This window comes from Elephas maximus, chromosome 13, assembly GCF_024166365.1.
Source record: "Elephas maximus indicus isolate mEleMax1 chromosome 13, mEleMax1 primary haplotype, whole genome shotgun sequence".
In the NCBI taxonomy this organism is placed as follows: domain Eukaryota; kingdom Metazoa; phylum Chordata; class Mammalia; order Proboscidea; family Elephantidae; genus Elephas; species Elephas maximus.
The window spans coordinates 104,966,770-104,994,247 of record NC_064831.1 but is presented as its reverse complement, the minus strand read 5'-3'; the positions used below and the strand labels follow the sequence as shown (position 1 = coordinate 104,994,247).

Sequence of the window (27,478 nt, the reverse complement as noted above, 5' to 3'; positions counted from 1 at the left end):
TATTCCCTCTTTCATTGTTGTGACATTGTTGTCATTTACAGATTGACATCTCTGGTTCCCTTTTGTAAATTTTTTAGTTATGTTTTATCCTTGAGAGTTCATTATCTAGGTTGGTATCTGGCTGATGTGCTAGATTCAGATGGTTGTCTGACGTTTGATTCTCTAACTGAAGGGCTCCCTTTAATAATTCTTGTAAATTTGGATAGGTTTTTACATGTTCACTTAATTTCTATTATCTGGAAATGTCCTAATTTCACCATCATATTTAAGGGAGAGTTTTGCAGGATATATTATTCTTGGTTGGCAATTTTCTTCTTTCAAGATTTTTATATGTCATCCCATTGCCTTCTTGCCTTCATGGTTTCTGCTGAGTAATCAGATCCTAGTCTTATTGTTTCGCCTTTGTATATGACTTTTTGCTTTTCTCGGGCTGCTGTCAGGATCCTTTCTTTGTCTTTGGTTTTATCAAGCATGAATATATGTCTTGGTATTTTTCTTTAGGGTTCTGTCATATGTGGGGCTCACTAAGCTTCTTGGATAGTTGACTTTTCAGCTTTCATGATATTAGGAAGTTTTTTCTGTCAGCAAAACTTCAATGATCCTCTCTGTGTTTTCCGTTTTCTCCCCCTGTTCTGGAACTCGAATCACATAAGGATTTTTGCTTCTGATTGTATCCTACATCATACTTAGATTTTCTTCATTTTTCTTCATTCATTTCTCCAATTTTTCCTCAAAGTGGTCTCCAAGGATTTGTCTTCAATTTCACTTATCCTGTCTTCCATTGTTTCAAGTTTGCTCCTGAAACCCTCTTGCACTGTCAATTTCTGAAATCTTGTTGTTTATCTTTTAGATTTCTAATTGCTGTTTTTGTATGATTTCTAGTTATTTATTTTGAAGTTTTCTGTGTTATTTTCCTGAGCCCTCCATTGTTTTGTCTGTCTTTTCTATGATTTTGTCTGTTTTCCAAGAGTTTGTCTATTTTTTCCTCAGTTTTTTTTTTTTCCTGCATTTTCCTTCATCTGTTGAAGAACCCTGAACTTTAGAGTTTTGAATTCCCTGTCAGGTGGCTCCAGTGCCTTTTCTTCTAGCCGAAGGCCATCTAGTGTTTTATTTTGTTCACTTTCTGGAGCCACCCTCTCTTTTTTTTTTTAATGTGTTTTGGTATTGTCTGCTGTATTCAGGACATTCGGGAATTATTTTATTGGTTGTAGATTTGATTGTTCTACTTTTTTTGTTTTATTTGGTTATGTCTGCGTAGGTGGGCTGGGTGTGCTTTGTTGCCTGCCCGCCTGTGGGCATGACATGTGTCACCCCCTTGTCCATGTGGGCAGGTCCAGTCACTCAGCTATGGTGAAGCAGGTCAGGTCCAGTGGGAGTGGAGGGGTGGGATGGGATTGTGACAGGAATAGGGGGTGACAGGGAAGGACTGGTGGGCAGTGAAGGACAAGGTCCAGGGGACTGCATCGGTACCACTCAGGGTCATGGCACTCAGTGCATGGTGCAGATTGGCAGGAGGGAAAGGAGGGGAAGTGATGTGCAGGGCTAAGTGGGTGGGTTAATGAAAAGAAAGAAGAGAGTGAAACAAAAGCAAAAAAAGTAAAGAAAAAGCAAAAAAATGAAGTTAAAAAAATAATAAAGTAACTGAAATGACAGTGTGGTAGGATTTGGCAGGTGGGGGAGGAACAGACCTGGCAAGGCTGTATTCTGGTGCCTCTCTAGCTGAGTGGTGTTGTTCAGCCTTTCAAGAAGCAGTGTGGGTGGGGCACAGGGCTAGGTGGGTAGGAGAAAGGAAAGAGGGGAGAGAGAAGAAACCGACAAATAAAAATAAAAGAAAATAAAAATAGCAACAACAAAAATATGGTGGTGGGAGAGCCAGCTGTTGCGGGTGGAGCAGAACTGGGGTGACGGTGAGCTGACGTCCCTCTCGTGGGTGGTACAGCATGGCTTGTGAGGAAGGGGTGGAGGCAGTGATGGGCCTAGGTGGGAGGGAGAAGGAAAAGGAGAAGGGGAAAGATAAAGAAAAATAAAAAAATATGGTGCTGAGGGAGCCAGCCTGTGGGGGCAGTGCAGACCCAGGGAGGCCACTTAAAGTAACTCTCCAACTGAGTTGTGCAGCACAGCCCCACCAGAAGGGACAGGGGTGGTACACAGGGCTGGGTGGGCAGGAGAAAGGAAAGGAAAGAGAGAGAAAAAACAGAATAGAAGAAGAAGAAGAAGAAGAAAAAAAAAAACAAGAAAATGGAGCTAAAGGGGTCAGTCGGTGGAGGCAGGGCGGACCCTGGTAGCAGTGAGCTTCTGTCTCTTTGTCCAGGCAACTGTGGCCCATTGGAAAGGGTGGAGGCCATGTAGAGGGAAGAAGGATGGGGGGTGTAAAAGCATGGATCCCTGGTTACAGGGTGCTCTATCTCCTGTTGGGAGTCATTCTTCATGGCAGTCCATTTCTTTTCGAGAAACTGCAACTGAGAGCTAAGTGTAAATAGTCCAGGGAATGATGTTTCCCTTCAGACACTCCTATTGCAAGTAGTAGGAAAATGATACATGAGAACATTCATTCTAGCTTTTGTGGACCTAGATTATTGAAACAGAATTTCAGTATTTCCCCCTAATTCTTTTCTCTCCATATACTTTAGAGATGCCTTCAAGTAATTGAGACAAAAGTGTCAAGAGACCTCACAAGGCAGGCCCCAGGCCCTGTTCCTGTTCTCAGCATCATCTCGAGGTTTCTCACTCTCTTCGCCCTGGCTTCAGCCCCTCAGCCCCCTGCCTATGAGAGCGCAGACTCTCTGGGTGCTAGAAGACAACGGGCATAAAGAAATTTTTCAATCCTGTAATTCTACACTTTAGGAATTCTAAGAATGTATCCTAAGAACCAAAGGCACACACAAAGAGTCATCTATCAGAACCCTTACAGAGTTTCTAACTTGTCTTACTAAAAACCTAAAAATTTCTTAAATTTCCAAGAACAGATGAGTGGTTAAGCAATCCATATAATGAATGGAATGCAGACATTAAACATTATGCTGTAGACACATATTCTATAACACAGGAAACTGTTAGTGACATAGGTAAGTGGAAAAATCAGAGGACAAAGCAATTTCTATATTAGAATGTGTGCCTCTATATACAAGTATTTGAACCTGACTTTAAAAAATATTAATTTACCTGTAGAAAATAAAGACTGAAAAGAAGTTCTCCAAATGTTAATAGTATTTCTGAATTACAAAATTATATACAATTGTTATTTGTTTACAGGTTATTCAAACTATGTGCTGTACTGCCTGCTTGTAACTGTGCAGGCACATAAGAATTTTGGATGCATATGTGCAGAGTTGCTGAGTGAGACATGGGGGAAAGCAGGTACAGAGAGCACCTAGGCTTAGATGTGAAAGGGAAAAGGTCATAAAATACTTTGCACCTTAATTAAGTCAGTAGGAAAAAAGCCAGGCCTTCAATTCTGTGCTCTGCCAATTTTACTTCTAGGCCATGAGATGCATGCTTTTTGGTGAACCTGAATCTTCACTACATGCTGATTTGTGAGTCCTCTTCTTCCAGGACTTAGGTAGGGGAGCTTGTCAGCTGAATGGTCTCTGTTATGCTTCCATTTAAGGCTCATAGAGAAAACTAGATTAGGATCAATGGAGAATGGTATTGGAAGGTGTTGAATTAATTTAAATTTCGAATGGCCTGAGGTCTTTTTGAGACGTTTCCTAGTGTCTTGGTCATCTAGTGCTACTCTAACAGAAATACCACAAGCGGATGGCTTTAAGAAAGAGAAGTTAATTCTCTCACAGTCCAGTACGCTGGAAGTACAAATTCAGGGTTCCGGCCCCAGGGGAAGGCTTTCTCTCTCTGTCAGCTCTGAAGGAGGGTCCTTGTGATGCATCAGTCTTCCCTTGGTCTGGGAGCATCTCAGTGCAGAAACCTCAGGTCCAAAGGATGTGCTGTGCTCCCGGCATTGCTTTCTTGGTGGTATGAGGTCCCCCTGTCTCTCTGCTTGCTTCTCTCTTTTATATCTCAAAAGAGATTGGCTTAAGACACTATCTAATGTTGTAGATCTCATCAATATAACTGCCACTATTCCATCTCATTACATCATAGTGATAGGATTTACAGCACACAGGGAAATTGTAAGGGGGAGGGGGAGAGTTTGCACTCAGGAAAGAGAGAGGAAATGGTCCCTACAGGAGTCCCTGACTCAGCAGTTAAACATTAAGTCAACAAAGTGTTCTAGCCCGAAGAAAGTTAACAAAAAGGGAAGTCAAGTACCATGAGAAAGATATAAGGGGGAGGTAGGAGAAAAGGGTGTAAAGCTCTAAGAAAACTACTGTTATCTGGGCATTCAGGCTCTCTCTCTCTCTCTCTCTGAGTAGCCCACTTGACACCTCCTTGTCAAGCGTACTTTCACTATTAACTCTCTGCTAGCTAATAAACCTCTACTTGATTGGCACTATTTGTCTCAGTGTTTGAATTGTTTCCTACACCGAAGACAAGAACCGAGGGCATTCTCTCCAGTAACAAAATCACATCAGATGACAAAATGGTAGGCAATCATACAATACTGGGACTCATGACTTAGCCAAATTGGCAGATATTTTTTGCGGGCACAATTCGATCCATGACATCCAGTGAAGGTCTTTTTTTTTTTTTTTTTTGGCTCTTTAGGAAGATGATTAAATATGAAAACACTTAGAAACCATTCCCTGTGTGCTTAACTACAATTATAAAATATTTTGTGAACAAGTACAAGGTGTTACAGAAATGCGGAACAATAATGAGACCAGCCAGATGTGGCCACCACAGAGAAATTTAAATGGACTCTGACTTTTCCCCGTTTCCAATTTTCCTTCTGGATGCCAGCAGGTCATACCTTCCTGGTGACAGGGTGCTCTAATGGGTTGTCCTCAGCTCACGGCTATGCTCCTGGGGACTGACAGCACCTCGGCTCCTGTGTGCTGCCCTGAAGGCCAGTGATAATTCTAAGAATGTGGTTGATTTAATGATTTAACTGTTCTATTTGAGTCAAAAAGTCAACCTAATGAAAATAAAGCTATGATTACCAGGTTTAAGCCATTTAATAAGTATTATTAAGAACCTGCATTAAACTAGGTACCATTTATAGTACCAGATAAAACAAAATGAAAGTAACTTGGCAACCGTTCAAAAAATGCTCACAGTCTAATGGAAATAATTCAACCAATAAGCAATAATCTATCTTTATGTTTTCCATTTCTATTATATGATGCAACAAAACTTAGGTTTTTTTTTTTTTTTCATTTATCTACACTGCACAGCTGAGAAAACAAAAGCTCAGGGTGGTGACACAGCACGCACAAGGCCACTGTAACAGTCATCTTTGCACAGTAGTGTTACACAACTACCCAGGGATAGGCTGAACACACCTGGGCATTTGTTGACTCGTTGAGCCATTTATCCAAGTACACCTGAGGCTTCTCTGGCTTTACGGTTAAGGTTAGAAGAGATAAAACAACAACTAATTGTTTAAGCCAGTCTGAAGAGCCAACAGCATGTGAATGGTTAAATTCCACTGGTGGAATTCATCCTTCACCACATCCATGGAAGTCGGGGTATGTGCTCCATACCTCATCCCCTGCCATACTCTCCTCCTCCAGTGGTCATAGCCCCAGGACAGAGTCCTCAGCCAGCTGTGTTCTCTATAGGAACCAGCCAGGGCCTGGCTGGAGATGGTGCCCAGCGGCTCTTGAGCCTTTTTCTAACTTCCACAACATTGGTGGGTGTTGTCAGATGTGGCTCAGGACCCTAGGTTTCAGTTATCTCCAAGACTAGAGACTTATTTTTGTGTCACAGGTGCATGCTAAAATAAAAAAGAGCAAGTGGGTGGAAATAATGTTCTCAAAATTCCTTCTTTGCTGTGCATTTATGGCTTAAAAGAATGACTGGTATTTCCTTAGGTGAATGTTTCGCTCCACCCAAAGCATCTCTACAGGCCTGAGGTCCCTCTACGAAAGACAACCTACTAACATGTAGAATGACATATCCCCAACAATTAGGAATGACACGTGTTTGCAACTTTTCATGAGATGCTGATTGCTTTCCAGCCTCATGTCTCCTTTGATGAGGGTGACCATGTATGCTGGTAGGCTCTGTTGTGTCTGTGAGATTTTTTACCTCTCAAAAGCTCCAGGTTTGGATGACATGTATATGGTACAGGCCAATGCTGTGGAGGGGGACCCCTCAGCTCGGACCTTTGCTTTGTTTCAGGTGTAGCTGCTGCTCCCAGGAGCCCCTCCCTGCCATCTGGTTACCTTTTCATTATGGCCCTGTGGCCAGCTTCTGCGCTTGGCTTCTCAAAGAAGCTACTAACCAAAAAACAAAAGCCATTGCTGTGAAGTCAATTCGGACTTATAGTGACCCTGTAGGACCGAGTAGAACTGCCCCATAGGGTTTCCAACACTATAATCTTTATGCAAGCGGACTGCCACATCTTTTTCCCAAGGAGCAGCTGGTGAGTTTGAGCCTTAGGTGACCAGCTGAGCCCTTAGCCACTGCACCACCAGGGCTCCTAAAGAAGCTATTAGGATGTTTAAATTGCCACTACACTGGGATTTTAGGAAATTGACTGTTCTGAGTATAAAAGGGCTCACCAGCCTCTGACTGCTTTTCTTGATGGGAAGCTCAGTGTAGAATGGTAGGTGTGGCCAGACTGACTGTAGTGCTTGAGGAAGCCTGACAGTACCACCCAGCAGCACGTGGTCCCCGTGCAGGCATCTGCTTTGCACGTCCAGTGTGGTTCATGCTGGACAGGAGAGCTGTTCTGTGTCTTTCCTAAAACTCTAGTTCTCCACAGCTCAGCTATAACTTTTGTGACATTTCAGTGTGAAAGCTATCACTGAATCTTGGCCACACTCCTGAGCGTGACTCACAACAACTGGGGCCAGTTGTGATTTTTACGTTGATGACTCCTGTTTCTTTACTGTCTTCCTCCAGATCTCACTCTGCTTTGCCCCGGCTCTTCAGCTTCGGGTCTAAAGACTCCTGCTTTACGGAAAATACTCCTTTGCTGAGGAATTCTTCACAAGAGAAAGGGTGAGATTCCTTTTCCTTCCTATGAAATTAAGGAATTTCTGGGCATTGCCCTTGGCACTTAGGCGGGAATTTTTTTCTGAGATATGAATTTTTACCTGATCTGTTTGGTCTCTGCCAGATCCTTGCCAGCTCAATGGAGCACATGGTACGTGATCCTAGTGGCTCTGTTCTGTGGCTTGTGGACCCTCAGAACATTGCACTGGTTGATCTATCTACACAGGTGTGTGCACACATGCACACTGCTGACAGGCTATCTCACTAACCTAGCACTTCTCACCTAGGGCAAGGTTGGCCCTGTTTGAAGGTATCTTTGGAAGTCACAACTTGGGGGAGGTGCTACTGGCATCTAAGGGTGGAGGTCAAGGCTGTTGCTGAGCACTCTGCAAGGCCCAGGACACCACAGAGAATGATCTGAGGTTGAGAAGCCCTGCCCTGTATGATGCATAAGAAAACTCCCTTTCTGTGAAGTTGAAGGTCCCTCTGGGGACAAAGCTGGGTGGTTCTGGAGCTCCCTGAGTGAATCTAGCCTGGGGGAGGAGGGCAGGGCACCTCCTAGGATGAGGGCCCAGGCCTCTCCTCTTGCTCCGCCCCTCCCACAGACGGACTCCTCCTGAGCCAACACCTGAATTGTCTAAATTCATGAAGAATAAGAAATAGGATTGGCACAAAGCTAGGTCCTTGAGGCAGAATTCAGGTATACCTTCACCTTCCCATTTCTCCATTACTTCTGACACCAGCTGCTCCTCCCACAGCACTGTTTCTCTGCTGGGTTTGATAACTGCAGTGGCCACACTGAGCTCACAGACCATACTTACAGTTATGTGGTTTATTAGGGAAGTGACAGGCTACAGCTTGAGATCAGGATCCACTGGGGAGTAACAGGAACAACTTGAAATCAGGTCAGGGAATATGCAGGCAAGATCTGGAAGGGTCCCTGAAGTGGAGAGCACATCCTTCCCTTCAATGTAGGACAGTTTCCAACCAGGACAGGCCTCACAGCTGCTTTCCATTGTCAGGCCTTTCTGCCATCAGGCTTCTCCACCATCGGACCTCTTTGTTGTCAGCCTCTCCATACCTAACTGACCCAGCTCTTAGCTCTGCTCAGCTCTCTCAGCTGCTCTCTGTCATCAGGCCTCTTTTCCATAAGGTGCCCTGCCTTAAGCCTATCTGCTGTTGGCCTCTCTGCCATCAGCCTCTCTGCTGCTAACTGGCCCAGATCATAGCCAGTGTAGCAGCTTGCTCAGCTCTCCCTGCTGCTGTTCTCTTAGCAACAGATCTCTGCAGTTGGGCCTCTCCGCTGTCAGCCTCACCTCTGGTAACTGGCTCAGCTCATATCCAATGTTGCGATTTCAGGACCGCTCTGCTTCTATGTGGCTCTGCTTCTCTGCCACCCAGGTCTTAGCCAGCAGCTCTCTTAGCAGTAGCTTTTTTTTTTTTTTTTTTTTTTTACCAGACCTGGGAGGTACCTCTGTGTCCCAAAGGACACACTCCTCTCCAGGCTTATGTCAACCAGGAAGCCTTGAAAAACTCTGCATTTCAGCCCCCTATATAAACCAGTCCTCATCTGTTAAAAGGTGGGGCCTCCCACATCAGACCAGAGTCCGACTAATCCTCACTTACACATGAGATGTCAGTCAATTTAGGTCCTGTACCAAAGTAACATTTTCTGTCAGCAGAAACCAGCTCTTCCCTGGGGCAAAGTAACAACCCTCTAGGGTAGAAAGCAAGTTGTTTCTCTAAAGAACTAGGGCAAAAGTAACAACTCCTTGAGGCTTAAGGGAAAAATCTCCCATTTTTCCAAAGAATCAATGCAAAAGGCCACATAAAGGAACTCATTGCACCACACCCTGGCCCCATACATCACCATCTTGGGTACCCAGTTGTCTTGGAGCCCTCACTCTTTTGCCTGCTGATCCTGCACCCTGCATCACGGGGGCCTGCCGCGCTCCCTCACTGGCCTTCCTCCCCAGCTACAGCCAGGGGCTTCACACTTTGGGGTGCACAGAATTCCCTGGGGCTCACTCTCAGAGGATTCAGGGTTTTGGATGGTGTTTGGGGATCTGGATTCACCATTTCCTAGTGCAGGTCCCACCTGGCTCCCCTCTGGAGGCTCCTGATGATAAGCTGTGTCTCCCTGCCAAGTGCCTACCAGTCCCAATGACTACAGCAAACTCCTTCCACCCCTGGCTCTGCAGGGCAGTCCCACTTGGCTCAAGGGGGCCTGAATGTCACCTCCTCTGGGAAGTCTTGGTCTGTGCCTCTGCCCTGCTCTCTCAGACTTTGAGTTCTTCTGAACTTGTGCATGTGTTGTCCATGGGGTCGTGCTGGCCTGCACCCTTGTTGTCCCACACCCCAGTGCCTACATGGCCACTGACCCTCAGTGACGGATGGATGGAGGATGCAGTTGAGCCATTCCCACCAACCTATGTCTCAAGGCTTCTCTCTTTGGGGACAATTACTTCTCCTTCATCTGGTCTATCAATAACTCTGAAAGCAAACATGGCACATTATCTCTTTCATTAACACTTTCCCTTGAATTTCTTGGTAAACTGTGAAGGCCTGAGGAATTTTTTGAATTCTCATTTCATCAGAAAACCAGTACTGGGTGCATTTTTCCAGGGCACGTGAGGGCTAGGGACGTGCCCTGGGGCCCAAGCTGTTCCAGTCACAGGAACCACATCAGAGGAGCAGGTCATCTTTGCTTAAGAACATTCTTTTCTTTTCTTTCTTTTGTGCATGAAGCTAATTGAGGTAGTGCTAATGGGCATGTCTTTTTGAAGCTTTGTTACTGCCACCTTAGTTCTGTTGCAGTGTTAGTTTGGCCTAATGGCTTATTAGGATGATGTCCATTGATTTATGTTCTCAGAGAGAACATCTCTTGTTTTGAGGCTAGGAGTGCATAGGTAGGGTCTGCTCTGTCCAGCTGGATTGCCACTACCTACATGTGGTCGTTTAAGTTTAGGTTAATTACAATTAAATAAAATGTAACATTCAGTTCCTCAGCTGTGCTTGCCACAGGACTGCTGTATAGGACAGAGCAGAAAGCATCTCCTTGCTGTGGACAGCTCTGTGGATGGCACTGACATGGCTAGCTGTGATCCTCTTCCCACTTATAAGAAAATCATGTTTCCTTAGTTCTAGTTTGGCTATAGTTGTGTTTGTTCCTGGCACACCTGAGCATTTCCCAGGGTCAGGAAACCACAGGAAAGACGAGTGATTATTTTCAAGTCTGTGTACTGTCAGTGTCACCATCCATTGCTCACATGCTGGTTTTGCACAGTCTAGCTTGCCCCTCTGGGCTTCCCCTTATGGGGACAACTGTCTTTTCTTTTAATTGTTGTGAACCAGTTTTAGAGCAGTGGTAAGTGTTTGGAAAATCACAGCACTCCATTGAACTGGCCTCAGGGTGTGCTGGGCTAGTGAGGTCATTCATTTTTGCAGATTGTGGCAGGTGTTAGTGTAAATATTTGACCCCACAAGTACATCATGCAGTACACAAACATCCTGGGTGTCGGTGTGCAACCTCGAGCGTATCTGTGCAGAAGGATAGTTTGGAAGCCCAGGGATGTGACTTTGTAAGGTTTGAGCTTCCACTCGACCCATCCTTCTAGACTCAGAGCTGTCCTCTGCCACTAGCTTGGCGTTCCTGCCCCATGTCCATTGGGAAGGCCCCAGGAGACCACCTTCCTTACAGCCTTGCTACAGAAAGATATGTCACAGAGGAGAAAAATTCACAACGCTCCTTAAGTTACAGGATGATTATGACAGAACTAGCTATTGAGAACTGACTGGATCATATTCAAAGAGAGCAAATATAGAAATGAGAGGGTGTGGATATGAGACAGTAAGGCCCAGACTCAGGACAGGCACTCGTTTCTTGAAAGTCTACAACTCATTTTGAAGACTCCAGTAACCCAGACAATTTGCTTTGAGACCAGAAATCTGTGGCGTCATCCCCATTAGGGTAGGGTGGAGGTTACACTGTCTTTGGTTATTTCAAAAGCCAGGGCTGACTCCAGGACAATTCCCACATCCCCACTGAGAGGAAGCCTCATTTGCAGGATGGTTCCATTTTGGTGAGAGTAACCCCAGACTGTGTTTTCCAGGCTACAGTGTATGCCCATCTGCCCTCCGGATGCCACCACAGCAGAGGAGTCATGGGGACACAGCCCCACAGACTGGGAGCGGAGTCACTTGCTGGGCCGTGATGGGGCTGGGCTGTCTGGGTCTGCTTCCACAGAGGAGAATGGTGACTTTCCTGATGGTGTTCCTGGCACGTTCTGTGTGTGGACACTGAGGTAGGAGGGCTTGAGTGCAGCCCTGTTGGGGTGACACTGCCCACAGGTTTCTTGGCCTGGTACTGGGGCACATCCTCACTTTGTTCTTCCAAAGCCCACTCATTGAAGGTGGAAAGGATGATTTTTCACAATGGCAGGCCACACTTTCTGTCAGGCGAGGGATTGTTTCTCCAAGCCCCAGAGGATATCTGGGTGTGATTCATGAAGCTATGAGAGACTTGGTGCAAGCATGCAGCACACATACCCTGCAGTCCTCCGTTTGTGGGTCTCTGTGGCCATCAGGTTTGCAAATGGAATTAATTCTTGTCAAGAGTGCTAAGAGGTCTCAGAGGCTGGCACTGTTATTGGTAGTTATCTATGAAGCCCTTTACTAGGAGGAGGCTGGTTCTACTGCCTGAGGAGAGCCTGAGGGAGTGGTGAGGCCAGAGCAGAGGGAGCGCCCAAGCTCTGGGGAAGGCTGGCTGAACTGCAGACCCGCTCTATCCTCTGTATCTGCTAGGTACATGCAGACATTGATGTGAAGGGAGGGCTCTATTGAGAGCAAAAGGTTTAAAAATGGCATCCCCTCACCACCTGACATCCCCTCACCCCTCCTGTTCCTTCACCACCTAGAGTCACTGTAGGTCTTCATGGTGCCTGATCATCCCCTTTGTAGACACACCAGTATCTGGCTGATAAGTCTGCTAAGAAATTATGTGAATTAGGCGAGGGGCGGGGGTGGGGGGAGGGGGGAAAGGGTCTGGCCCCATCAGTCGCCAGCATGGACACCTGACACTCTTAATGCCCTTCTTAGCCCCTGGGCCCAGCTCCCGAGGATGCTGTGTGCTCAAATGTCCCACAACTTAGGTGATAGCACCAGGTACCTTTGAGACTTTACCTTCAGTGGTTGTTTTACCTTCTGTGATTAATGGAATAATTGCCTTGAGATCACCACAGACTTACAAGATTCCACGCCATTCTGTCATGTCTAGAAAGTACCATGCACTGTTGATGAGCAAACATTTTATTTTGGGTTGTCAGCTCCGTTGTATATGTCAGAGTCACGTGGAAAGAGATTTGTGTTTAGGATAGCTGGATGAATGCTTCGTGCTTTAAAAAGAAGTGTCATTTTGATTCTTATTTAAATAGGAGCTCTTGAATCATAAGTTGGAAGTGTGAAATGGTTACCCATCAATTTCGATAAATCTAGGTTAATGTAAAACACGATTTTACCATTTTCATGGGATCAAAAAGAAAGTTTTGAAGGAAGGATGGAACTTAAAAAGATGCCCCAACATTGACTTTCTTCCTTCCTCTACCAACACCAACACATACCAGTGCCATGGGCTGCTCAGGGAGAGGGTACAGCGCCCAGGGCCCTATCCTGCCAAGGGGATGCCAGTGGGGGGAGGCCGGACCCTGCACACTCGGCTGGTTGGTTAGGAGGGAGGCTGTCACAGGCCTGTTGGGACAGCGTGAGCTGGGATGGGGAGAATGGCTGGAGGAGGGGAGGCCCCCATGGTGGAGCAGCAAGAAAGCCGGTGACCAGGAGGGGCCTTGAGGGGTGGTTTGGAAGGGCATGGGGGAGTCTTTCTGTGACAGTATCTCCTGAAAAATTCTGAAAAGGCTATATGGTACAACCAGCCACAGACTTGCGATTACTTCCTAGAATTATTATTAGTTTATGGACCAGTCAGTGCTTTTATATTGGAAGATGAAATTCATGTACCTACCTCCCAGAAAACTCTGGGGAAAATCATCGACAAAGATGAATCTGAGAGCCAAGACAAGGCACCTGATTCACTTGTAAATCGTGGAACCTTGGAGCCTTTACAGAGCCCTGGTGGTGCTGTAGTTAAGAGTTACGGCTGCTAACCAGAAGGTCAGCAGTTTGAATCTGAAGCCGTCAACTAATAGGTTCTTGTCGAGCAGACTAGCGAATTGAAGTCAGCCAGACACAGGTTTGGGAGAACAGAAAGCTTTATTCAGAATTTGTAAACTGGGAGACAGGCAGGGTCTCATGACCTAAGGCTGCCAGCGCTCTGAAGCAGGGCAGATGAGCTCCTTTTATAGGGAGCGACATACGTGTGCGTGAAGAGTGAGGGGCAGATCTTTTGATGCTTGCACAGCCCGCATAATTCTAGTGAATGGGTTTTTGTGCAGGGCTCTAAAAATACTGAGCACAGCCCTGAAAAAATGGTGACCAGTCACTACTGCCACCCCAGGAAGGTCATATAGAGGGTAGATTCAGAGTCAGTGTGCCTGTGCCTCAGCTTCTTGCCAGGGGAAGACAAGGAACCTGGGGATTGACCAGTCGTGGTGAAGTGCTGTAAAAGTTGTAACAAAAATGTAGCAAGAGTAGACTTTTCTGAAGAACAACTATTATGGGATGGTTAATAACCATTTCATGACTGCCTGCTTCAAATCCACCAGCCACTCCTTGGAAAGAAACACTATGGGACAGTTCTACTCTGTTCTGTAGAGTCACTATGAGTTGGAATTGACTCCACGGCAATGGCCTGGAGCCTTTACAACCTAGTGAAGAGCCCAAATCTTGAATCCCAGTGCCTCTGCAGGAAGGCACTGCTTACCGTCTGAGTTTGTTCTCCAGCAGTGCTTTTCCAGGAGGCGGTGGTTTCCAGGGAAGCAGTTCAACAGTGCCGGATTCATTTCACCAGGGACAGACTCCTCCAGTGACGGCTGTGGCCCTTCTTTTGCAGGAGCTGCGTGCGTGGGCTGACGGTCACCGGCCTGTTCATCCTGGTAGTAGTGTGCTCCGTGAGTACTGCGGCTCTGCACGGGCCCTCTGACCCACCCTCCTGCCTTCCTCTGCAGGAGATGCCAGGGTGCCTGGGGTGGCAGCTAGGGTTTAGAGGAGGCAGAGGCCCAGCATAGACCCGCTGTGTTCTCACTCAGCAGTCACATCCCCAGATGGGCTTGCTTCCTCGGAGGCAGTTCGTGTACTCTGGATCTCTCCTTCCGCTCAAGGGGCTTACAAACTTTTCTTTTCAATCACATACAATAAATACACTCTTAATTTGCACTGTGACCCTTCCAGCTACATGGGGCCCCTTTGATGTAGCCCTGGGCCTCTGCTGCATGGTTAGCCTGCTTGAGAGGGAGTGAAGCTACATAAACCTTCTTGGAGGCTTCTCCAGCTCCATTGGTCCATCTGTCTCTGTGCTTTCAGAACACACTGCATGCCCAACAGACTCTTCCCAGACTCAAATCAACCTCACATGCCCACACGCCAGGCAGAGTGCTGGAGAGAGGGCGCGTACAGGTGTTCAGTGAACGTCAAAGGCTGGGAGTGATGGCTTCTCTTAAGTGGAAGAAGACAAGTAGGGGCCGTGATGGCGGCTCTTGTGGCACTGAGGGTGAACTGAGCCTGGAAGCCAGGAAAGGCTGTGAAGTGGCAGGGGGCAGAGAGGCCATGGAGTGGGCTTTGAGTGCATCCTGCCATGACTAGACGGATGCTTGCTGCCAGCATTGTGTGTTTCATGGCCTCACCAGTGTATGTGCTGGATAAATGGGTGTGTGTAGCCATCTGTTCCCAGCTGTGTGTGTGTGTTTGTGCATGGGTGTGATGGACATTGTGGGACGCTTGTGAGCTGTGACTAGGATAAGTCTGCTTGTGCTTGGGAAGTTATTTCTGGATGTGTGGTACACGACGGGTTGCGTTTGGTGGATGATTGCTGGTGTTGCGGCGTGACGGGTGTGGGGTTGTAAGTGAGGTCCCCAGTCCCACATGTGTGAGGTGGTGTTTCTGTGACTGCCTTTGTGTCTGAGCTGTGGGCTTGTCTGGGTCCAGGGTGAGTATGATCTGGGTGTAGGGAGTTCTCCTGTCCTTCCACCATGGAGAAACTGTGCTTGTGACCCTGTGTGGTGTTATCTGCACAAGTGGCATGAGAGTGGGAGTGTGCAGAGATGTATGTGACTATGATTGCCCTCTTCCCACCTGTGAGATCAACAAAGATGATCAACAAGATAAAGCACTTGATTCATTTGTAAGTGATGGGACCCTGGAGGCTTTACACACTGGTGAGGAGCCCAAATCTTGAACCTGAACACCCCTGCAGGAAGGGTGGGTAAGCAAATGGTGGGCACTTGAGGTAGATGCTGACTGAGCAGTCAAATTTGAGGGAGGTCAACTCTTAATGCCCACCAGTGGAGGAAAGCCATGGCTCCAGGAAATGCAATCTAGGGATGAGACAAAACAACCATACTGAACTTTGGAAACTAAAGGATTTTGTTTTTCTGGCTACTAATTTGCCTTTCTAAGAAGTCCTAGCGGTGCAGTGGCTAAGCACTAAGCTGCTAATTGAAAGGTCAGCAGTTCAAACGTATCAGCTGCTTCTTGGGAGAAAGACGTGGCAGTCTGCTTCTGTAGATTTACAGCCTTGGAAACCCTATGGGGAAGTTCTAATCTGTCCTATAGGGTCTCAGTGAGTTGGAATCGACTTCAGGCAATGGGTTAATTTACCTTTCTAATTCCTTTCACATGCTTGTGTTTGTAAGTAGAGCACACCCACTGGTAAATGGGGTGGGCGGTGGAGGGGCAGGGGGTGGGGGGGGCAGGGGGGTGGGGGGGTGGGGGGTGGGGGGTGGGGGGTGGGAGGGCGGGAGGGCAGATGTGTGGGCGTGTGGGTGTGTGGGGTTTTTAGTAGCTGGAGTCAGGGCTGTCCAGTGCTCATCTCACCCACTGAGGGCTCACCTGGCTTCTATGTCTATTTATTACTCTTCTGGGAGATGAGTTTTGTGGATACTTCCAAAGTAGAATTTGAGAAATTTGTTTTGAAATTCTAAAATCTGTTCTCTCGTCAGTACTTTAATTTCCTATGGTATATAAGGTGATTTGCAAAGTCCACAAAGACTTATTACCCCAGTTAGGCCACATTACTTTAGTTTTGAATATGGAAAATCATGTTTACCCACTGTTGACAATGTAACTTTTGTGGTTGGGTATTTTATCCTTAAAATGGGCTAATACCAATAATCAATGTTCATTGTAACAGACAATAGTGTAATGAATCAGAATTGTATTTTTTTAATATCTAGGAAAGGGTATTCATAATAAACTGGTGAAGTTTGGATACATAAATGAACAGCATTGTAAGATCCCTATTTTTAACTGTTGTCAAGGTTATTTAAATCCTATTCTTTTCATACCACACGTCTGTAATTGAACGTTTCTGATTGTTACAGATTTTATTTAGCCTGTATCCGGATCAAGGAAAGTTCTGGCAGTTGTTGGCTGTGTCACCATTGGAAAGCTACTGTATCCAGAATATACCTGAGCTGGTCATCACCGTGGCTGGGGTTCACAAAGTCAGGGAACAACTGTTGCTGAGATTGAAACATGGTGATCAGTGTTCTTACACACACATCTTGTTTGTTCAGGACTTTTGAGAACCTGGGGAGAGGGGGCCTAGGGAAACTGCTGTGAGGTGGAGTGTTCTAGGGCAGAGATGAGGAGGTGGTACATTCCTACAAGGGCCTGGTGTTCCTGGGCTCTAGGACACTGGATTCTGTCTCTTTTCCCACTTCCGAGGTTTAGGTAGGTGCTTCCTGTTTACCTGTCTTCATGTGCATTCATTCTTTCCTTGACTCTATGGAAGCCAGAATCAGAGGTGGTAGGGGTGGGAGGGGGGTAGATCCTGGAAGCTCTGGTTTGCTAGTCTCAGAAGCTGGGGTTTGGAAGTCACTGCTGACACCAGAACATTGGAAGGGGTTTTGAATCTTAATGCTGGCAGGCATCTGGGAGAGGAGAGAGCTTTTGTGTGTGCTCCACTTGGGTGACATGCTTTAACGGCTACATGGTTGTCTCCCACCAGTGTGAGATACCCAAGGACAAAGGCCTTCTTGTATTCGTTTCTCTCTTGGTACCCAACAGATGCTCCCAAAACACTCAATAAATCTTAGAGGGCAAACCTATCTGGGTTGGTCCAGTGTTCTCTGATATTGGTCGCCAGGTGTCACTGTTCCAATTTCCTAGTCCTCTTCAATATTTCTTGAAGCCATTCTGTGTTAAAACTTTTCTCCTCACCCCAAATCTTATGTCTGTCTGTACTGGGGAAGGAGCAGGATAGTAGCAAGTTTAGGTGTGGACAAAGGAGCACTTTGTCTTTGGGCCTTTTCTTAGTGTCCTCCGCAGAGACTTCTGTTTTTCTGTTGTCCTCTTTGGAACTCAAGCAGCAGACAGGTGTGGGGAGTATCTCTCTAGCCAAATAGGGCGTCAGCTGTCTGTTCTGGACTCTTTTAACAGCCGTGCCGACACAGCACTGAGTTACCACCACATTTCTGTACTTTTTCTTACCAGCACATTTGCTGGAAAAACTAAACAATGAGAAAGGATTAATCATTCCCTCACACTCCCTAGCACGCACTGCAAATCCTGGAAATATTTTGGCAACAGGGGAGTTCTGCCTTTTCTGTAAACCTGCTCTGTCAGCCATCTCTTTCTTTAGGAATTTAAGGAAGGAGTAAAGGAATTGACCACTGAATTCTTCTAAAATCAGTGAACTTCCGTTAAAGATGTTATTTAGAAGTACGAACAAGTATGAGATTTCTTTTTCTACAACTGTTTTGTCTTCTGGATAAAAACGTAGACTGCTGTACTGTATAGGGGAGCCCTGGTGATGAAGTGGCCAAGAGCTCAGGCTGCTAACAAAAAGACTGCCAGTTTGAATCCACCAGTTGCTCCTTGGAAACCCTATGGGGCAGTTCTACTCTGTGCTATGGGGTCGCTATGAGTTGGAATCTACTTAGTGATACACAACAGCAACAATGTACTGTATAGGGAGCCCTGGTGGCACAGTGGTTAAGCACTTGGCTCTGACTGAAAGGTCAACAATTCAAACCCATCAGCTGCTCCTTGGGAGAAAGATGTGGCGGTCTGTTTCAGTAAAGATTACAGCCTTGGAAACTCTATGGGGCAGTTCTACTCTGTCTTGTAGCGTTGCTATGAGTCAGAATTGACTCAATGACAATGGGTTGTACTGTATAGGATCTGAAGTCCCTGGGTGGTGAAATGGTTAATGAGCTAGCCTGCTAACCGAAAGATTGGAAGTTTGAGTCCATCCAGAGGTGTCTTGGAAGAAAGGTTTGGTGATATATTTCTGACTAATCAGCCACTGAAAACCCTAAGGAGCACAGTTCTACCCTGACACACGTGGCGGTCACCATGTGTTGACGTTGACTTGACGGCAACTGGTTTTATATAGAATCTGTGTTGACAAAGACGCTGATACCCCAGGCTCCAGGAACTCAAAGCCTGGGGTGTGAGGTTCTGCAGGGGTCAGCTGGGGGTAGAGGAGAGAGGGGCCAGGCCTCCACTTTGACATTTATGCAACAGTGGTGTGAGGCTAAGGGGAAGGCGGGAATAAACACTATGGATTACACTTTGAGGTGGGCAGGGGCCTCTTTTCCTGGTACCTCTTTGCTGACCAGGAGCCATTGCCACTGAGTTTTGAAGGATTTCCTTCAAAACTATAGGCTATTTGCTGCTTAGCCAGCCTCAGATTTCTTATTTTCAATCCTCTGTTTCTGCCTTACCGACGGGTGTTGATATGTAAAAATGGCCTGGGGCCGACTTCTGAGCTCCTCCAACCCCACAAGGGAATGGAGAATCAAGATCAGTAGCCCAAGCCTGATTCCTTTGAGACGGGGGTCAGACAGGCCTCCTCTCTCGGCCATCTTTACCAATTCTGACACCAACCGTCCCACCCGTGGCAGTCTGTACTCTGCTGGGTTTGATAATTCATTGCAGTGGCCACACGTAACTCACAGACCATACTCAAGATTGTGGGGTTTATTAGGGAAGTAACAGATTACAATTTAGGCTCAGGAACACTCAAGGATACAGTTTTTCCATCAGGACAGACTCTTTGCAGCCATGCTCACAGGCATGCCTCTCCCTGGCCCAAGGCCTCTGCCCAAAAGCATTCAGCCTTCTCTCTCCGTGGGCCGGGAAGCCCATTGTACCGTCTCCTGCTGCTGGGTCTCTCCTGCCACTGCTCCTCACCATCTTCAGGGTTATAGCTCTCTCTCTCTCTGTCTCCTGGTCCCAAGAGCCTCCCAGCGCAGGAACCCCGGTCCAAAGGATGCACTGGAGCTGACTGTTCTTCCTTGATGGTGGTGGATTTTACCTCTCTGCTCTGGAATTGCCTCCCTTTTAAGGCAGAACTGACCACATAGGCAACGGTTACCCTATCACACAGTCACCTGGGTGGGAGTTAAAGATCGTGGCTAAAAAGGCCACCCACATGCAGTCATCTTGTTTACTGCTCACTGTGGGCCCAGGAACTTGGGCAGGAGTTCTACAATGGCTGCAGGAAGTGGAATCATATACGATCTTCACTATGATGTCAAAATAATCAGAGCTCAAAAGAATTAAAGTATATAGAGTTTATTTGAGCAGTTATCTCTATGCATACAGGGAGACCTCTCTGTTTAGGAAGACTTCTTAGGAAGGCCAATCACAATGAGTTTTTAAGGAGGAAAGGAAGAAACGGAGTAGAAAATTAACTACTGGTTTTTTAATCTTAGCACGATTGATCAAATCATACTGCCCTTCCTGAGATCGGCAGGTATCAGGCCACCAGGTGGTTTTGCCTGGCCAGCCCCCTGTCCATTTGTACAAATTCTCAGGTATTGTCCAGAGGTTTCAACGGCACCTCAACTACTCAGGAAATGCTAAGATTTTAGAATTTTCTCTTAGAAAACAAGGGAAATTCCCTAAAGTTAAATTCTTTGCATAAGGTAAACTCTGAGTTAGTTTATGGTTAACAGATGTCTGTGTCACAAAGGGGAATCTGTGCAACCCCATGGTCACTGTTTCTGCACATTACTTCTTTTTATCTGCTTGTGGGTACATTCCACAAGGGTCAGTGACCTTTGTGAATTTTCCCCTGCACTCAGGGATCTGTCAGTTTGGTCCTCGGTTTCTCTCTCTAACAGTGGGGAGATACCATTTAGATGTTACAACAGAGGATGCTAAATGTGAGGCGTGAGGGGACAAGGAGATGGGCATGGTCGGGATGGTCCTACAGATGTATCTCTTCACGCACCTCCGAGAGGGTGCAAGGCCAGTCAGGCAGCTGGGGCGCCTGGTCTCATTGCGTTTCACCTTGACACACCACAGCTGTGAACCTCAGTGGTGCTTTGGACTCCACGCTGCTCCAGGTGGACCTGGCGGGGGCGCTGGCAGCTGGTGGCCTGAGTGCCCCCGGGAGAGAAGAGCACATCGTGGTCAAGGTCACCCAGACAGATGCTGCGGGCACCAGACGGCGGAGGCCACAGCAGGTCACTCTTACGAGTTATTTGAAAAGAATTTGAAAACTCATTCCATCTCATTGTAAATTGGATTTCCTCTTGAATGGAGGTGATGGGGAGCCATGAGACAAGGGGACCATTATTATTATTAGTTAAGCAATTGACTCTTATCTTTTGCTTTGTCTTTAAAATTTTCTTTTCTCCTTTTCTATGAATCAATTATAAAACTTGCCATTTCAGTAAAACCAGGCTTGTGACTTCAGAATGATTTTACAGGGCAATTCAGGGGAACAGCCTATTTTTAAAAGTACTTTTGTGGTTGTTAAAAGTTCATTTAATTTGGACTTCACTCTGTGACACTGAAGACATACTATAGCTCGGTTCCATCGTGGTTGTGGGTGATTGCAAGAGTGTGCATGTTGTCCACTGGCTTCTTTTTCTGTGTCAATGAGCTAAAGCCTTCTGCTCGTGTCCCATAAAGGGCAGCACTGGCAGGGAGAGCCAGCCCAGAGCCCCCGAGAATTCCTTCTGCAAAGAGAGGACCCTCCCTGTGCAGCCAGCTGCCCCCAGAGCCTGACCTCTGTGACCCACTGAACTGTTAGGCCAAATTCTGCTTGGAAGTCACATCTTCAGTCAGTGGTATCCCTGCCCTAGCCAGGAGAAGGAAGCCCTGTTTATATAGTCCGGCAGGCCCCGGGCAGAGACTGGGTTCTCAGCAGGGTGTGGAGCACTCCTGGGCTGAAAAGGCCACCCAGGGCCTTTGTCTCCAGGATGTAATTTTGGCATTTCATGTGCTGCACCTGCCCTTGGCAACCTGTGAAGAGCTAGGCAGGCACTCTTGCCCACCTGGGAAAGTAAGCCTGGCATGAGGTGGGGGCTGCTGTGCAGCCCCTGTGCACTCAGAGCCCACCTCTGACATGCCACAATGGTAGCCTGAAGACACTCCCAAAGTGCTCTTCCCCTCCCCCACCCCCACAAATTCAGCACAGGGCTCTTCGTGGAAGGAATTTTCCAGATATGGTCCATCCAAACACCGAAATGTTTCACAAGAACTTGTGTGCTTTGCTGCATTGACCGGTTTCAGAGGTCCTAGTTTCAGTTTCTGTGGGATTTGTTGTATTGGCCCTCCACTGAAAGTTCCTTGCCTTCCCCTTGGGCAGCTCTCCTCTCTGCCTCTTCTCCATGTACCACCACTGCAGCTGGATTTGGATTTGCCAATAGCAAGTGAACTGTCATTTCCCAGCTGCATTGCTGGCTCCCCGGAGCCCTAGGTTGCAGAGGCTTTTGGGGGTGGGAGTGCAGCCAGGCTGCCAGCAGAAAGCAGTTCTAAGTAGCAGTCCCTGTAAGTTGCCTAAAAAGGTCTCAGAAGGCTTTTTCAAGTTTGTAGCAACTTGTAGTGATTTATTTTCTTATATCAATATTTACTTCTATGTGGTTTGCACTTTTGTACACTAATTCTGTGTTTGTACTTTTGTATTCTTTTTCTTGAATGAAGCCCTCTGAGTTGTGTACATTTCAAGCACCGCAGACCCTGCATCTGCCCTTAATGCCATAGATGAGGGAGCTACAATAAAACTGCTTCATTGTTCCTCTTTCTCGTTTTCTCATTCTTCTAAACAAAATACCCCAGATCCCAGATGGCATTCCAGTTTAAATGTTTTACCACAATTTTAAACTTGTTTTACAGGTCACCCATAACTGGACAGTATTTTTAAGTCCAAGAAGAAATGAGCACTTTGTCATAAGCAGGACCTTTGAGATACGGAGCAGGTGGGTTCTCAAATGAGTGAGGCCTTAGGAGCCAATGTTCTAGGACTCAGTCACCCACAGAATTTTGAGCTATAGGCCACACTTTTGGCACGAAAGCACCTGGTCAGTTATGTGGCCTGGATGGGGTGGTAATGCTCAGTAGACCAGGAGCACAGAGGATTCTGGAAAGCGTTTGTCTTAGTTATCTAGTGCAGCTATAACAGAAATGCCACAAGTGGGTGGATTTAACAAAGAGGAATTTAGTTTCTCATAGTCCAGGAGGCTAGAAGCCTGAATTCAGGGTGCCAGCTCTAGGGGAAGGCTTTCTTTCTATGTTGGCTCTGGGGGAAAGTCCTTGTGTCTTTTCATCTTCTATTCCTTGGCTCCTTGGTGATATGTGGCATGGCATCTATCTTCCCCCATCTCTGCTTGCTAAATCTGCTCCTTTTATATCTCAGAAGAGATTGACTCAATACACCCTACACTAATATTACCTCATTAGTATAACAAAGGGGGGAAAAAACCCAAACCTGTTGCCGTAGAGTCGATTCCAACTCATAGCAACCCTACAGGACAGAGTAGAACTGTGCCATAGAGTTTCCAAGGAGGGGCTGGTAGATTCAAAGGCTGACTGGTTAGCAGCCGAGCTCTTAACCACTGTACCACCAGGGCTCCATAACCCTTTCCCAAATGGGATTATAACCACAGGTTATGATTTATAACATATATTTTGGGGGGACAGAAGAAACTAGCTTCTCATTAAACAATTAGTACACATATTTTTTTGTAACGTTGGTTACCAACCCCACAACATGTCAACACTCTCCCTTTTTGATTTTAGGTTCCCTATCACCAGCTTTCCTGTCCCCTCCTGCCTTCTAGTCCTTGCCCCTGGGCTGGTGTGCCCGTTTAGTCTTGTTTTGTTTTATGGCCTATCCAATCTCTGGCTGAAGGGAAAACCTCAGGAGTGACCTCAGTACTGAGCTAAAAGAGAGTCTGGGAGCCATACTCTTGGGGTTTCTCCAGTCTCTGTCAGATCAGTAAGTCTGGTCTTTTTTTGTGAGTTAGAATTTTGTTCTGCATTTTTCTCTAGCTCTGTCTGGAACCCTCTATTTTGATCCCTATCAGAGCAGTCAATGGTGGTAGCCGGGCACCATCTAGTTGTACTGGACTCAGTCTGGTGGAGGCCGTGGTAGTTGTGGTCCATTAGTCCTTTGGACCACTCTTTCTCTTGTGTCTTTGGTTTTCTTCATTCTCCCTTGATCCTGACAGGATGAGACCAGTGGAGTATCTTAGATGTCAGCTCACAAGCTTTTAAGACCCCAGAAGCTACTCATCAAAGTAGAATGTAGAACATTTTCTTTACAAACTATGTTATGTCAACTTAGCTAAATGTTCCCTGAGACCATGGTCCCCACAGCCCTCAGCCCCGCAATTTGGTCCCTCAGGGAGTTTGGATGTGTCCAATGGGCTTCCGTGGTCTTGCCTTGGGCAAGTTGTTCTGGCTTCCCCAGTATCGTGTACTTTCTTACCCTTCACAAAAGTTACCACTTGTCTGTTTAGTGTTTTTCTGTCCCCACCTCGTAACCATCAAAGATTGTTTCTTATTGTGTGTAAACCTTTTTATGAGTTTTTAGAGTAGTGGTCTCATACAATATTTGTCAGGCAAATGAAATTAAAAGAATTTTTTTATTGTGCTTTAAGTGAAAGTTTACAAATCAAGTCAGTCTCTCATACAAAAATTTATAAACACCTTGCTATATACTCCTAATTGCTTGTCCCCTAATGAGACAGCACACTCCTTCCCTCCACTCTCTGTTTTCATGTCCATTTGGCCAGCTTCTGACCCCCTCTACCCTCTCATCTTCCCTTCGGACAGGAGATGCCAACATAGTCTCATGTGTCTACTTGATCTAAGAAGTTCGTTCTTCACCAATATTATTGTCTGTCCGATAGTCCAGTCCAATTCCTGTCTGAAGAGTTGGCTTTGGGAATGGTTCCTGTCTTGGGCTAACAGAAGGTCTGGGGATCATGACCTCTGGGGTCATTCTAGTCTCAGTCAGACCATTAAGTCTGATCTTTTTATGAGAATTTGGGGTCTGCATCCCACTGTTCCTCTGCTCCCTCAGGGATTCTCTGTTGTGTTCCCTGTCAGGACAGACCCCAGTTGTAGCAGGGCCCCATCTAGTTCTTCTGGTCTCAGGTTAATGTAGTCTCTGCTTTATGTGGCCCTTTCTGTCTCTTGGGCTCATAATTACTTTGCGTGTTTGGTGTTCTTCATTCTCCTTTGCCCCAGGTGGGTTGAGACCAATTGATGCATCTTAGATGGCTGCTTGCTAGCATTTAAGACTGCAGACGCCACTCTCCAAAGTGGGATGCAGAATGTTTTCTTCATAGATTTTATTATGCCAATTGATTAAATGTCCCCTGAAACCATGGTCCCCAAACCCCTGCCGCTGCTACGCTAGCCTTTGAAACATTCAGTCTATTCAGGAAAGTTCTTTGCTTTTGGTTTAGTCCAGTTGTGCTGACCTGTCCTGTATTGTGTGTTGTCTTTCCCTTCCCCTAAAATAGTTCTTATCTACTATCTAATTAGTGAAAACCCCCCTCCCTCTCCCCTCTCGTAACCATCAAGGAATATTATCCTCTCTGTTTGAACTATTTCTCCAGTTCTTATAATAGTGGTCTTATACAATATTTGTCCTTTCTGTAAATGAAAATTTTAATTGAAGTTCTAATTACATTGATATTGCAAAGCTATTCAATGGGGAATTCCAGGAAATTTTAGGGTTCTTTCTCTTTTTCTTTAGCAGATGCCACTTTGTGTTCCATCTCTCTGGGTTACTGATTGGACTTTTTCAGAAGAGTGCTCCAGTTTCAGTATGCCACAAATTCTTGATGATTTGTAGACTTTTAGTTTGTGGCACTTAATTGCTCTGTCAGGAACTGAAGTTTAAATAGTTGGCTTTGTTCTTTGTCAACAGGTAAAGTGGTTAAATATGTGGTGAGAAGGAAAACAGAAAAAAAGTAAATGGGTAGAATCATATGTGCACTTCCCTGCCTCCTAGTCAACTGTTGGGTGTTGGTTCTAAATCGAGGTGGTACCTCCAGTGAGGTGAGCATGGCTGGCTTGGGCGGAGGAAACTGGGTACCCAGCGCTGCCACAGGGAGCCATCCGGGCCTCACACCACTTACCTGTGCCCCCTTCTGTGAGACCAGATATTGGCTTGATCACTTCTAAGATTCAATCCAGTTCTGACTGTGGCCACAGTTGACACTAACTGATGACATAAGATTCGCTTCCTTTACCTGTTGACCCATTGCTGTTGAGTTGATTCTGATGCTTAGCAACCCTACAGAACAGAGTAGAACTGCCCCATAGAGTTTCCAAGGAGCACCTGGTGGATTCGAACTGCTGACCTTTTGGTTAGCACTGTAGCACTTAACCACTATGCCACCAGTGTTTATTTGCTTCTCTTACCAGCTGGAAAATCTTTGTTTCCTTCTGCAGAGAGGCCATTTTGATCACCATCCAAGGTTCCCTCCTGCAGAACCAGGCAGTTCCTGTCTTGATGGCTCATCAGTACCTCCGTGCAGATGTGGAGACACAAGTCACAATTGCTGTGGCCATCCTGGCGGGCGTCTACATACTGATAATATTTGAGGTGCGTTTGTGTCTGCTTTGCCCACAAGTAAGAACGTTCTACACATTAGACCCTAGGAGGGCTCAGTCCCAGGTACTTAATAGAAGTGGAGAGTGTTTCCACTCGAGGTGAGCATCTCTGCTGTGCACAAAACTGAACTGTGTTGGAGTTGTTTTCTGAATCTGCGCAGAATGAGCTTCTGAGGCATAAGGAAAAGGTTGCCTAAGAAGATTGAGTATGCACATTGTTCTCACCCTCACTCTGCCTCTTGCTGGAAGTGTAACCTTGCTGGGACAGAATTTTAACCTAAGACTCAAGGTCTTCATCTATAAGATGAACCCATTAATGTGTGCCTACCTACTTCCTTAGACGACAGCTATGATGGGAACTTGGGCACTCTCAGGGCTGTGGGCATGGGAGGGTCATCGATTTGCTACTTTATCAAATCAGCTAATGAGCGTTTTCACCAGTGGACTTATATCCTGTAAATCTGCTGTTTTTGGACAACTGTAAGCGTGGCTGTACCTTAAACAGTAAGAAGTACAGGCTCTGCCTGTGCTGGGAACTGTGGATTTAATTGTGAAATGGCACTTTATAGTAGCACATGCTGAGAAACAGTGGCCCAGTAAGTCAAGCCTGGAAGGTCAGTGCCACATGGCTGGGGTAGGTATGAGCAATGGCTGGGAGTTATTGAGGATGTGGTGGCAGGAGGATCAGCCAGGGAATTTTAGAAATTTGCTGTCAGTTGTCTAGATCTTCTGGCCTGTGGGGAGGACAATACTGTGATTCTCAGGGGATGGGAGATTATGTGTGCTTACTCCCCAAAAGGTCACACTGCAGCTACCCTGCAGAGATGTGGCCTTGAATGAGCCCCCAGGCCCCTTCACTCATGTGCTTCCTAGGAGGCTTCAGGTTTGGCGTGGGATGAGGGCCTCAGGGACTGTGACTCAGCTCTTCCTGAGAGAACCACAGGGCAGAGTAGGACATGAACAGTGGTTAATATCACACAGTTTTGAGGCTGAGAGAGCGAGTGCTCTTGGTCTGGCCTGTGGTGTTTGTTAACCTACCGTTCATTACCCTGGCAGGACAGTGCTGCAGTGAGGGGTCTGCACTCCCTAGGAAGGACTGGGGCCCGTGTAGAACCTGGCCATGAATCAACTTGTCAAGACACAAATTGGCCACAAGGAAAATAGTGATCGTTCCAGAGTTAACATGGGTCCTTGGGCTGATGTCTGGGGTGTGACCTGTTCTTCTAAGGGGCCAAATGCAGGAGCACCCTTGGATGTTTCTGGGTTGTGTGTGCTTGAGGAGTGCGTCCTGCCTCTGGGAGAGTGTTCTTCCCCTTGATGTTAACCAGTTACAATCAAAAGGGATGAAGATGAGAAACTTACTACAGATTCTCCAAGTCCTGCTGCCTGATGCTGGCTCATCGATCCAGATGCTCTGCCTTTGCAGCTTTTTACCCCAACA

At 46.5% G+C, this 27,478-nt stretch overlaps 1 protein-coding gene across 1 annotated transcript in view; it reads left to right on the top strand.

The window, feature by feature from the left end:
• The window catches only part of OCA2 (OCA2 melanosomal transmembrane protein), a 454,916-nt gene that overhangs the window by 82,298 nt on the left and 345,140 nt on the right, over positions 1–27,478 (top strand). Inside the window, exons 4-10 of the mRNA XM_049905844.1 lie at positions 6,967–7,065; positions 11,172–11,363; positions 14,063–14,120; positions 16,548–16,620; positions 20,485–20,645; positions 22,303–22,385; positions 25,876–26,029. Coding sequence (XP_049761801.1) covers positions 6,967–7,065; positions 11,172–11,363; positions 14,063–14,120; positions 16,548–16,620; positions 20,485–20,645; positions 22,303–22,385; positions 25,876–26,029 — 820 coding nt within the window. The remainder of the gene's footprint in view (positions 1–6,966; positions 7,066–11,171; positions 11,364–14,062; positions 14,121–16,547; positions 16,621–20,484; positions 20,646–22,302; positions 22,386–25,875; positions 26,030–27,478) is intronic.